This window comes from Phascolarctos cinereus, unplaced genomic scaffold (genome assembly GCF_003287225.1).
Source record: "Phascolarctos cinereus isolate Bilbo 61053 unplaced genomic scaffold, phaCin_HiC Scaffold_4;HRSCAF=312, whole genome shotgun sequence".
NCBI lineage: Eukaryota > Metazoa > Chordata > Mammalia > Diprotodontia > Phascolarctidae > Phascolarctos > Phascolarctos cinereus.
The window spans coordinates 651,194,226-651,207,256 of NW_027555847.1; the positions used below are offsets into that span (position 1 = coordinate 651,194,226).

The 13,031-nt window shown below is 38.9% G+C and overlaps 1 protein-coding gene across 3 annotated transcripts in view; it reads right to left on the reverse strand.

Annotated features, from left to right (window-relative positions):
• TOP1MT (DNA topoisomerase I mitochondrial) overlaps nucleotides 1–13,031 on the reverse strand; it is an 81,494-nt gene that overhangs the window by 35,934 nt on the left and 32,529 nt on the right. For 2 of the 3 annotated variants that reach the window (XM_020994859.2, XM_078153803.1), the window contains exon 8: nucleotides 6,718–7,979. In XM_020994859.2, coding sequence (XP_020850518.2) covers nucleotides 6,718–7,979 — 1,262 coding nt within the window. Of the gene's footprint in view, nucleotides 1–2,093; nucleotides 2,354–6,717; nucleotides 7,980–13,031 lie in introns of those variants that run through there. The other variant, XM_020994860.2, reaches the window with a different exon arrangement.

Below are 13,031 nucleotides of genomic sequence, written 5' to 3' on the forward strand. Positions count from 1 at the left end.
CTAAAAACCTATCTGCGGCCAGAAAAAGTTAAGCCCTATTTTAATTTTGGCCCTTATCGACTACTAAGTTGTATAGGTCTGCTTTACACTGAAGCAAAGGCTGTTAAAATCCTGGGATTCCTCAATTTTTTGTTTTAACCCCAAATCACTCTGGCTGTCACTGATTTACCAACAATAGGTCCTGGGCCAAGACCTACTTGGTCATTGTTTGAATGAATGTAAATAGGGTCTCTGGCTAGAACAGAAACAATTGCTAAGGGTCTTCCCCTCCCAGATAGATTTTTTTTTCTTTTTGACTGGACTCTTTGCCTAATCTCTTATTAAGCCTCAATCAATGAATGGGGCATTGCCTCAGTCAAACTGAGACCACTTAAAGACCTTAGCTTGAAAAGGCCAAGATCTCTCACTGCATCCTGGGCCATCTCCAGTTGTCCTGATCTATATCTGGCCACTGGACCCAAATGAGAGTAAGTGAGGCTGGTGACTTTACATAGTCCTCCCTCACTTAAATCCAATTCGCTTGCATGTCATAGCATCACCTCCTTGATGCCACAATCCTCTTCAAGAACAAAGGACAAACAACAATTACTACTAGTACATCATTTATCAAATGTAAGAACCTAATGTTAGCCAAAAAGTTTTGCTTTCACTATCATCTTAAGGCATTTAAAGAGTACCTATTACAGAATCTAGAAAGATTCTCCTCTGTTTAGGGATATATAGGCAAGCAGACCTATGAGTCTTCTGAAATTCTCATTGTGATCTAAGGGCCTAAAACTTTTTTCTTTTTTACAAATTTATAAATTTCTAATTTACAAATACTTCATAATTAACATTTACGTTATTATAATACTTAGAGGTATAAGGGACCTTTTCAGCTAGGTGGCACAGTGAATAGAGCACTGGGCCTTGAGTCAAGACCACTTGAATTCAAACCCGGTTTCAGACACTTAGTAGTTGTATTACCATAGGGAAATCACTTGACCCTGTTTGCCTCAGTTTTCTCATCTGTAAAATGAGCTGGAGACGGAAATGGCAAACCACTCAAGTATCTTTGCCAAGAAAATCCCAAACTGGGTCAAGAAGAGTCAGACATGACTGAACAACAGTGTAAATGACCTTAATTATGATCTAGTTACGGGGAAGCAGTGGATAGAGCACCCGGCCTGAAGTCAGGAGGACCTGAACACAAATCCGGCCTCAGACCAAACACTTGACACTTACTAGCTGTGTGACCCTGGGCAAGTCACTTAACCCTAACTGCCTAAAAAAAAAAATTAAATTAAAAAAAATTATGATCTACTTAAACTCCGCTATTTTACAAAGGACACTGAAGTGAAGGGAAAATGACTTGCCCAAAGTCATAATAAAACTCATGGATCCCACATCTAGTGCTCTTATCACTATGGACACACCATCGCCTAAAAAATCTACAAGGTCTCTTCTACTTCTTGATCTTATGAATTCTGAAGGATCCAGATTATTATAAAATGTGAAAACTACAAGGGGCCCTACAGATCAAGGACTCCAATCTATTCATTTGACAAGTGAAGTGACTTGAACACAGACGAGTGAAGAGTCTTGAGCAAGATTACCTGATTACTTAAGGGCAGCACCAAAACAAGAAATCAGGTGTCTGACTGAATCCATAATAACTTCTAGTACATTAAAGCAGGGACAGCTAGGTGGCAGCCTTGGATAGTACACTGGGCTTGGAGTCAGGAAAACTCATTTTCCAGAGTTCAAATTTGGCCTCAGATATTTACTGGCTGTGTGACCTTGGGCAAGTCACTTAAAAGCCTGTTGGCCTCAGTTTCCTCATCTGTAAAATGAGCTGAAGAAGGAAATGGCAAAACACTCCAGTATCTTTGCCAAGAAAACCCCAAATGAGGTCATGAAAAGTCAGACGCAACTGAAAAATGACTCAACAACAAACACTAAGTCCTGGGCTTGATGCCAAAGGTGCAGAGGGTGTGTGTGTATGTGCATGTGCGTGAGTTTTTCTAGCAAGCAGCCTCAAAGTGAAGAAGACAGTACTTTCTCCTGCTCCAAAGGGGAAAGAAAGGATCAGAAAAATCTCAATCAATACTTACCTGGATCCTGCAGATCCCTCCCTTCTCTGTGCTGCCCCCAGCCAGAGGTATTGCCTTCTCCAGGCCTTCAGGAGATAACCAGATTTGGTACCATAGCACAAGCTAGGGGCTAATCTTTTAAACCACAGTATATTCCCAATACACGTCCGCATCCCACAGCGTCACAGCAAAAAACATGCTTGTTTCACCAGAGGCCAAATAGGGAAAACTAAGTTACTTGCCCATGCCAATTTGTTAACCTTTCACCCGGAAAGGATCTGAATTTACACACCCTTTGGCATTCACTGTGCTTTTAGAATGCAGCATTCTGGGAAACGTAGTCTTAGCCTGAAAGCCACACAGTGTTATCTATACAGCAATACCACAATCCTCCCTGTCCCTAACACTGTAGACTCTCACTTTTCTGTGTATTACAGAGTCTTAGATTTAAAGCTAATAGAGACCCTAAAGGCCATCTCCAACTCCCTTAATAATAGGTGAAGAGACTGAGATCCACCCAGGATAAGTGACTTGTCTAAGGACATACATGTAGTTAGTGACAAGGCAGGATTTGAACCCAAGTTCTGATTCCAAAATCAGTGCTCTATTTTACCATGCAGTCTCTCTTAATCTTATGTTCCATCTGATTCTTAAAGGATATATTGGGGCAACCAGGTAGTGCAATGGATAGAACACTGGCTCTGGAGTCAGGAGGACCTGAGTTCAAATCTGACCTCAGACACATAACACTCACTAGCTGTGTGACTCTGGACAAGTCACTCCATCCCAAACGCCTCACAAAATTAAAAAAAAAAAGCACTGCTGGGAAAGGAGTTTGATGCTACCTCATGGCAGTCAGTAGGGTGCAATGCAATCATCACTGGACTTGGAACCCTACAACCCAGCTCCCCCAGTTACTTATATGAAATTAATCAAATCTCTTCCCTTCTTTGGCCTCAATTTCTTCTCCTGTAAAATGTAGAAGTTTCCTAGGAGCGCCATTCCATGGTTCCTTTTGGTTCCAAAGGTCTGTGATAGGAAGTACTTTTTTCCTATTTATTTAAAATGAGAACTGAAAGGTTTCTCCACTCAGCTGAAATAACTTTATTTTGGCTATGGCTAGGTTTCTTCGTATATACACCCAGAAAAAAATCAATTAAGTATGAAGTTGAAAGAGAAAACATTAAGGACTATGGCTACTTTCAAAGGTATCAGAACTATGTATTTGATACCAACTGTTTGAAGATTTGATATGTTTCCCTCTTTATGTTTATATCTTAGAAAACTCTCAACAGAATTCAGATATGAGGGATGCTAAATTTAAAGCACAAATCCATGCCAACTGAAGAATTGTGCAACTAAAAGGCATCTTAGATTACACAGTTCCTCTTACTTTATAAAGTTTCAATCCTGTCTCAATTACTTACTAATTGTGTAATCATGGGTAAATCACTTACATTGAGTCTTTTTCTTTACCTTTACAATAGGAATAAATATACTTGCACACTACCACAGGGCTACTGAGTAATACACTTTATAAATTTTAAAGTAGTTAGTATTACGTAGCCTTGTAGGGCTGGATCACCTGGCTAACAAAATAGACTTTAAAGTCATTGTTCTAACTTATGCAACGATCAAAGACCACATTTAAGATTTCTACCCATAAGTTACTTATTCAGTTTCATTCCTGGTTTATCCTGACACCTAGTGGCTATAAAGCATTGGCACACTGTCAGTAAGTACAGAAAGCATTTTCCCCCCAGGCCTTTCTTGACTATTTTTGGCATTAATTATTATTTTTGAAAGGCAAACACCAGAGCTAACTTTTTAAATGCAGGTGATGCATCTGATTCTGTAACTATTGCTTAATTTGAGAGACTTTAGTCATCAAATCATAGAACTTCTGAGTCTGAAAGGATCTTTGAGACCTACATACACCTAGACTTGTTCAATCACTTGCAATCAGTTCACTCTTTACAACCCCATCTGGAGTTTTCATGGCAAAGATACTGGAGTGGCTTGCCATTTCCTTCTCCACATCATTTTGCAGATGAGGAAACTAAAGCAAACAGAGTTAAGTGACTTGCCCAGGGTCACATAACCAGTGTCTGAGGCCAGATCTGAATTCAGGAAGAGGAATCTTTCTGACTCCAGGCCCGGCACTCAATCCACTGCATCACCAGGCTGTCCTAATTATGCCTAAACATATAGGTCTATACTGACCCAGCTCTTGCATCACTATTCATCTACCCTGCTGCCATATGTATCCTATCTAGATGTTCCCATTCTACTTCTTGCCCTGGGAATAATAATCAAATAAATACTATCACTGCTTTTGGAAAGAGCAGTGATAATCAACTGCCCTATAGCTCCACTCACAGTTCCCCATAAAAATTTTCTAACTAGCTACTACACCCTTCTTAGAATGTCGGCTTTCTGAAGACAAAGACTATTTCATTTTATTTTGAATCCTATGGGCCTGGTAAAGAGTAGGTGCTTAATGTTTTTTCATTCAACTATTCACTATTAAGTCAACTACTCTTACACAGAAGAGGAGACTACTCACCCAGACCATCATTCCTTCCACCCTCAACTCTTCTCAGGCCATCCGTGGCTACACTCTCCCTCTTCTCTATCTTAACTTACATCACTCAGTTATCTTCCCCCACTGTCTTCTCTTTCACTTGGTTCATCCCTGGTTCCTCACTCTCACTCATCCCATATATCCAATTTATTGCCAAGTCTTGTTGTTTCTACCTTTACAGTATTTCTCAAATAAAGCCTCGTCAGATCTCCACTCAACACAGAAGATGCCTTAGTTCAGATCCTCACCGTCTCTTCCTGTAATATTACAATGGTCTTCTAATTCATCTCTCTGCCTCAAATCTTTCTACATTCTAACCCACCATCTCCTCATTTGCCAAAATGATTTTTCTAAAGTATAGGTCTAGCCATGTTATAACTTCCTCCTCTCTCCCATTAATAAACTCTAGTGGAGAAAGGAACAAGCATTTATGAAGCACCTGCTATGTGCCAGGCACTGTGCTAAGTGTTTTATAAATATCTCATTTGATACTCTTAACAACCTTGGAGGGTAGATGCTATTATTATCTCTATTTTACAGCAGAGGAAACTGAGGCACACAAAAAGTTAAGTGACTTGCCCAGAGTCACACAGCTAGTCTCTAAAACTAGACTTGAACTCAGATCTTCCTGACTCCAGGTTTAATACTCTACCCACTGTGCCACCGAGCCACTCATCATCTCCAGAATCAAATACAACGTCCTCCAGCATTTAAAGCTCTTCCTAACCTGGCCCCTCGCTTTCTAATATTCTACACTAGACTAACCTCCACACACTCTACATTCCAGTAATACTGACCTACTTGTAATAATTCCTTGAACACCACTGCATCTCCCATCTTTCTGTCTTTGCAGTGGCTCTTTCCTTACCTCCTTCTCTAAGTTTCCTTGGCCTTTAGGGCTCAGCTCAAATCCTACCAACTGCAGGCCTTCTCCAGTCTCCCTACTGCTAGGTCCCAATTTGTGAGAATAAATGAACCCCCTGAAATGGTTGTATTATTTGAATTCTCCTCACACATTTCCACTGGGCTAGAACTAACTACCTGATTTTATATAATTATAATTTCTAATAGTGTGAATTTGAATAGATAGGATTACTTCAGGGATTACATTTTTCATATTAATTGGGACCTAACTATATCACCTGCCCTCTCAGATTACCTTTTAATTATTCTATTCATATCTTGTATATACCTAGTTATTTATATATCTGCCCCATTATAATGTAAGCTCCTTCAGGGCAGGGACAGCTTCTGTCTATGTATGAACCCCAGTGCCTAGTACAGTTCCTGGAACATAGCAAATACTTAATAAATGATTGTTGATTGCCTGGCTTAGTTTCTAGATGATCTTGAAAGTTCTCTCTAGGTCTAAATACTATAATCTTTTGAATTTTCTAAAACTTCCACAAATGTATAGGAGAGCCCTTTAAATCTTTCCTTATGGAAGATTTTAGATCTTTCTTAGAAACCAGATATTATGTCACTTTTGCAAATCTATAATAGAGTTAATGATGACCCTTAGGCCATCAAGATTCTGAAGTTGCTTATGTTTAAAACTATAGGCTGTTCTACATAATCTTAGTGTTAAGTGATTTTGTTATATGCCTCAAATATGGCTAGCCACAGATTAGTAATGGCCAATCTACTCATCAGATTTACCTCAATACCCCAATTTCCAGCCAAGGTGGCAAATGTTGAGTTACCTAATTTTTTAAAGCATGCATTAATATAAACTTCCTCAAAATAAGCTATGTTGACCTTATGTAATGTTTTCTCCTCTAAGACCCAACACAAAGAGTCAGTTGTATTTTTTTTTTGGCAATTGGGGTTAAATGACTTGCCCAGGGTCACACAGCTAGTACATGTCAAGTGCTTGGTCTGAGGCCAGATTTGAACTCAGGTCCTCCTGACTTCAAGGCCAGTGTTCTATCCAATAAGTCACCTAGCTGCCCTTGTACTTTCATTTTAAACACATACATACTGCATTTGTTTGAAATCTGTTCATAGGAATTTGGGTCCTATGGACTTCAAAGGTCAGACCTAGCGTCAAGTGAAACATACCATTTCCATTTATTTTCTTCCTCTTGCCTTTTCTTTTTTCCCTTTTCATTTTCCTCCTTTGGGGCTTTATTCCTTTCCTTATCTTTTTTCTTTTCCTTTTTCTTGGAACATGGTTCATTAACTAACAGCTCTTCCTTTTTCACTTTATCTTTTGTTCTACTCTTCTTTACCAGGAATTTATTTTTAGCTTCTTTCTTGCCTTTTAGAGCTTTTTCTTGTATGGATTTGTTCCTATCTCTTGATTTGTCCTGTCTTTTGTTTTTTTTCCCTCCTTCATGGCTTCCTCTCAGCTTTTCTTCTTGTGTCTGTCTACTTTCCTCACTTTCAGTCTTTATATCTCTTCTCTCTCTTTGCTTTTCTTCCTCTAGGTCCCAATATTCTATCTTTCTTTCCTTTAACTTGTGCACACCTTCCTCTTCTCCCCTGCTTTTCTTCCTTTTCTTTTCTTCTTTAGAAACCAAAATTTCTGATTTAGTCTTGTTCTCCTGCAGCTTCCTTTCCTTTGCTTTCATGGCGCCATCTTGTTTTTCCTCTTCATTCTCTTCCTTAATTTTTTCAACCCTCAGTTCTTTTTCCTCTTTATCTTCATTATTTTGTACATGTTTCCCTTCAAATGACATTTGTCTTTTGAAGTTTATTATTATCTGATTTTTCCTTTCAGTGTTCATTTCCACAGGGACGATTTTGTTATCCCCTTTTTGGCTCTCCAACTGCTTCTCATGATCTCCTCCCATTCTGCTGATACAGTCATATTCTATTTGATCTGCATTTTCTTTTTTTAAAGATTCTTTTGTGTTCTCTTTTGCACTACTGTTTTCCTTTTCAGCCTTTCCTTTCAGGACATTTTGGGCATCACCATGGTCCCTCTCAATCATTTCAAATCTTCCTATCTTCTCTTTTGTTTTCTTGTACTCGCCACCACTCTCCTTTACTGGCTTCCCTGCCTTTTGAGACTTCTCAGTGTGTTTTTGCTTATGTTTTTCTTGCCTTTTCTTTGAGTCCTTTCCTTTAAGAACTTCCAGTTTATTTTTACCAGTCACATCTTTTATCTGGTTGCTTACTATTGGTTTATTGCTTGATTCTTCCATGGTGTCCCAATGTAGAAGGCACACATACTTCCCCATTCCCTTTTTTTCTCCAACAATGCCTTTATTTACGGTATCTTCTTTACTTGCTGAACACTTCCCATCTTCACAGATTCCTTGATTTCCACAATGAGGAGCTTCCATCTTGCTTTCACGAACTTCTTGTAGCTTTGTAATCTTACCCAAAGAGAGAGAACAAACAAAAATCAAAAGTAAAAGTTAGATGGCACTGGTAACATGTCATTAACTTATACATTTTTAAGTGTTCAATTCAAATCTACAATCATTTATTAAGTACCTAATGCGTGCAATGTACTGTGCTAGGCACTAGGATTGATATAAAGGTTAGAAAAGACATTATCCTTTTTCTCATGGAAGAAAAAGTAAAATGGTACCAACATGAATAATTTTAAATACCAGATATTATAGTGTAAGTAGTGAAAAAGGTGTAAAACAAAGTCACAGAAAAATTTGTGACCGAAGGGGCATTTGAGGTATGCTTTAAAGCAGGAGGATGGGAATTCAAAGAGATCTTTCCAGGGACAGTGAATCAGGTGAACAAAGGCATAAAGGTCACTTGAAAGGTAAAAGCACATGGTTCAGCATAGGTGAAATTAAGGCTAGAAAGGCAGGTTAGTAATGACTATGTAGGGTCTTAAACGACAAAGTAAGGAATTTAAATTTTACTTAGCAGGCAATAGTGAGCCACTGAAGGATTCTGAGTATTAGAGTTACATAACTAGATCTATACATAAGAGAGATTAGTTTGAGACTAACATTAAGGATGATCTGCAGGTGAACGAGTGCAATAGGAGAGAGGATGCAAGAAGATGTACTGAGACTATTTTAATAGTTCAGGATGGTATTAAAGAAGGCTGTACTAAGTAAATGTGCATTGAAATAAAGAAAAGGGGTCAGATAAGAGAAATATAAGAGAAATCTAACTAGCAGGACATAGAAACTAACTGGATATAAGAATGGAAGAAAAAAATGATAGAATCACAGAATCTGAGTTAGAAGAAACTTCGACAGTCATCTGGTCCAATCCACACCCCAAAAAGAAGCCTTTCTACAATATACCCAAATGGTCATTCAGGGTTTTCTTGGAGACCTCCAATGAAGTGGAACACATCACCTCCTCAGGCAGCCAGTCCCTGAATAGCTTTAAATCTTAAGACAGGTTTCCCTGACATGAAACCTAAATTTGTTTCTTAGTAATTTCCATACTTTGCTCCTAGTTCTATCCTCTGGGCCAAAGAGAACAAATCTAATCCTTTTCCTACATGACAACCCTTCAAATACTTGAATAAAGCTATAATATGCCCCCTAAGTCTTCCTTCTCTAGACTAAACATCCTTAATTTCTTCAACTGATCTTCAATGGACGTCCTTCACTATTCTCTCTGCCTTCCTTTGGACATTATTCAGCTTATCAATGCTCTTCCTAAAACATGGTGCACAGAACAAAACACAGCCCTTAGATGTAGTCTGGCCGGGGCAGAGGACAGTACGACCAGCAGTTCTTTATTCCCAAAAGCTCTACCTACTGAGTAGAAGGTGATTTTCTTCACTATTGCCAACTGAAGAGAAGGAATTGGTGAAGGGAAATGAATACCTGGCTAAGGCAGTGTCTGATAACAAAGGATGGGCTCTTGGCCAAGCAATCAATTAACAAGCAATTATTAAGTTACTGATGGAGTATCCTTAATGAGGACTGGTAAAAATAATATATTTGCCTATAATTTTGCAAATATTTTTTTATTATTTTAAACTGAGGATAGAAGGGTTAGGAGAAAACTACTATTATGTTTACATCTTTCACACACAGAATAGCAGATACAATATATAAGCAGAAGAAAGCACCAGTAATTCAAGTAGATATTACACAAAAAGAAAGAACAATAAAACCTATGGCCTCATATGCCTTCATGTTAACATACCAAATACGTGTAATAAGCAATGACGCAAATTTGATCTCACAGAATACACAAGAGTTGTTGAGATGGTATTGGAATATGAATCCAGAAAGGCATGCCTCTTCAAAAGAAACAGAGGGGAAAAAAAGTGGTAGAGCAGAATTGCATTAAGAAGACATATCTGGGACTTCCGCTTCTGGGAACCAAGATGGCGGAGTAAAAAGGTAATTGTTCTCATCCTCCCCTATCAACCTCTGAAAACCCAGAAAATATCACCCCAGAAAAAAAAAACACCTAGAACAACTGAACTAGAAGAAAGATGGGGAACAGCAGTGCAGCAGCCCAGCAAATGGGTCTCCCAGTGCCTCAGCAAAAATAAAGGAAGCAGCACTACAAAGGACCCCAGGTGGATAAGGACCCCAGGTGGATAAGCACCCAAAAGTATCCATCTGAAAGGAGCTGAAGAAAGCAACCTAGAGTCTTCCTAAAGTCCCAGCCTTGCTGATTCCAACCCAACACCAGTTAAGCTGTCAGAACCCTGCAGCCTCCAGCTGTCAACCAGGAGGAGATCCTGAAGCCCAGCTGGTAGAACAGGCAAACACCAACACCTGGACCCCCCGAGTGCCTCAGTGAGGATGGGGAACTGGTGGAAACCAGCTCAGAAAACCACCAGGTACCTCGGTACTCTAGTACAAAGGAATCTTCCAGTGCATTAGCAGAAACGAGGGAGGCAGCATTGCAAGGGACCCGAGGCAGATAAATATTCTGCAGCATCTATCTAAAAGGAGCTGAAGAAAGCTAAAGGAAAGGAAAAGCAGGCAACCTAGAATTGCCTGAAAGTTCCAGCCTTGCTGATTCCAGCCCAACACAAGGTAAGCTGCCAAAACCCTACAGCCTCCAATTGCCAACATAAGAGGCCCCAGCACACAAAGCCAGTGACCAAGACCTAGGCTCCCAACACAAGAAGCTTGGGTCAGTGCCCTCTGTTCCCCAGCAGGAGAGCTCAATCTCTTTAAAGGCCAGGGAATAAAGAAACACCATGAGTAAAAAGAAACATACCATAGATTCATATTATGAGAAGAGTGAAGATCAAGACAGAAATTCTGAAGAGAACAACACTGTCAACAAACCCACACCTGCAACATTAAAAGGGAATATGAACTGGTCTGAAGCCCAAAAAGCCTTCTTAGAAGAGCTCAAGAAGGATTTTAAAAGTCTAATGAGAGAGATAGAAGAGTCCTTAAAAAATACAATTGGTCAACTGGAAAAAAAGTACACTGAAAAAAACAAGTCCCTAAAAAACACAATTGGCAAACTAGGAAAAAAGTACACCAAAGAAAACAAATCCCTTAAAAATACAATTGGCCAATTGAAGAAGGAAGTACAAAAACTAACAGAAGAAAACAATCTGTTAAAAACTAGAATTGGACAAATGGAAACTAATGACTCTATGAGAGAGCAAGAATCAGTCAAACAGAAACAAAAAAATGAAAAAATAGATGAAAACATAAAATACCTCATCAGTAAAACAATCGACCTGGAAAATCAATCCAGGAGAGACAATTTAAAAATCACTGGACTACCTGAAAATCATGATGAAAAAAAGAGCCTGGACAGTATCTTTCAAGAAATCATAAAGGAAAATTGCCCTGAAGTCCTAGAACCAGAAGGTAAAAACAACATAGAAAGAATACACTGCTCACCACCTGAAAGTGATCCCAAGTTGACAATGCCAAGAAATATAATAGCAAAATTCCAAAATTACTAGATGAAAGAGAAGGTGCTCTAAGCAGCCAGAAAGAAACAATTTAAATATCATGGAACCACAGTCAGGATTGCACAGGACCTTGCAGCTTCTACATTAAAAGACTGCAGGGTGTGGAACATGATATTCCGTAAGGCAAAGGAGCTTGGATTGCAGCCAAGGATCAACTACGCTGCAAAAATGAGCATGATTTTTCAAGGGAGGAGATGGATATTCAATGAAATAGGGGACTTCCAAACCTTCCTGATAAAAAGACCAGAGCTCAACAAAAAATATGACATTCTAGTACAAGATTCAAGAAAGACATAAAAAGGTAAATGGGACACAAAATGGGACAGAAAAATACAAAATGTTGTTAATAAGGGCGGACTGTTTACATCCCTACAAGGGAAGATGACACTTGCAACTCTTGAGAACTGTACTGTTATTACACCATGTTAACAAAGAGTATACATAAAGGGTGTGGATCTTAGTTGACTTTGATGTAATGACAAAAAACAAACAAACCCTAATCAAGTGGGTTAAATGGATCCAAGTAATAGATTAGTCTGATCTTAGAAAATGTACTGAGAAAGGAGGAGGCAGACAAGGGTAAATTACATTATGGGAAAAGACAGAAAATCCTATTACAGCAGAGGGAAAGAAGGGAGTGGGCCGAGCATTGTTTGAACCTTACTCTCATCAGATTTGGCTCAAGAAGGGAATAACATAATCAGTTAGGGATAGAAATCTAACTTGCCCTATAGGCAGTAAGAGGGAAAAGGGGAAAGAAAAGGGAGGGGGGATATAAAGGAGGAAAGAAGCAGTAAGGGCAAAGGGGAAGAAAAGGGAAAGGAATAATAGGAGGAGAGACTGAAGGAGGTGGTGGTCAAAAGCAAAACACTAGTGAGGGGGGAAAAGGAGAAAGAAAAGCATAAACAGGGGGAAAAAGGATGGAGAAAAAGACACAGATAGTAATCATAACTGTGAAAGCTGAATCACTTTTTTTTCCTCTTCTATTGAGTTTTGTTTCCTCTTTCTGATGGTTCCTCCTATTGGTTTTAATTTTTACTTACAACTTCACTAATGTGAAAATATGTTCAATAGGAATGTAAATGTGTAGCCTATATCAGATTGTGCGCCGTCTTGGGGAGGGTGGTGGGGAGGAAGGGGGAGAAAAATTTTCAACTCAAAAGCATTTGGAAGTGATTGTTGATAAATCAAAATAAATTAATAAAATAAAATAAAAAGAAGACATCTGGGAAAGTGGCAAGATGGACAATTTTTCTTCTCTCCTCTAGCCTTCCTTCAACATTACACCTTCCCCATAAACACACCTCAGCCTTCCCATCAGATAAGGATATTGCCTCCTACTTTACTGAGAAAATAGAGATTATTCACTGTGAATTCCCTTTTCTTCCATTCTCTACATTTCAATACTCTTCAAAATCCTCTCCCATTCTTTCTTCTTTTATTCTAGGGTCTGATGAAGTCACATTTTTCCTTACCAAGGCGAACCCTCCATACTCTCCTATAATTTTCTATAGACTGTCCTCACAATTATCTCCTC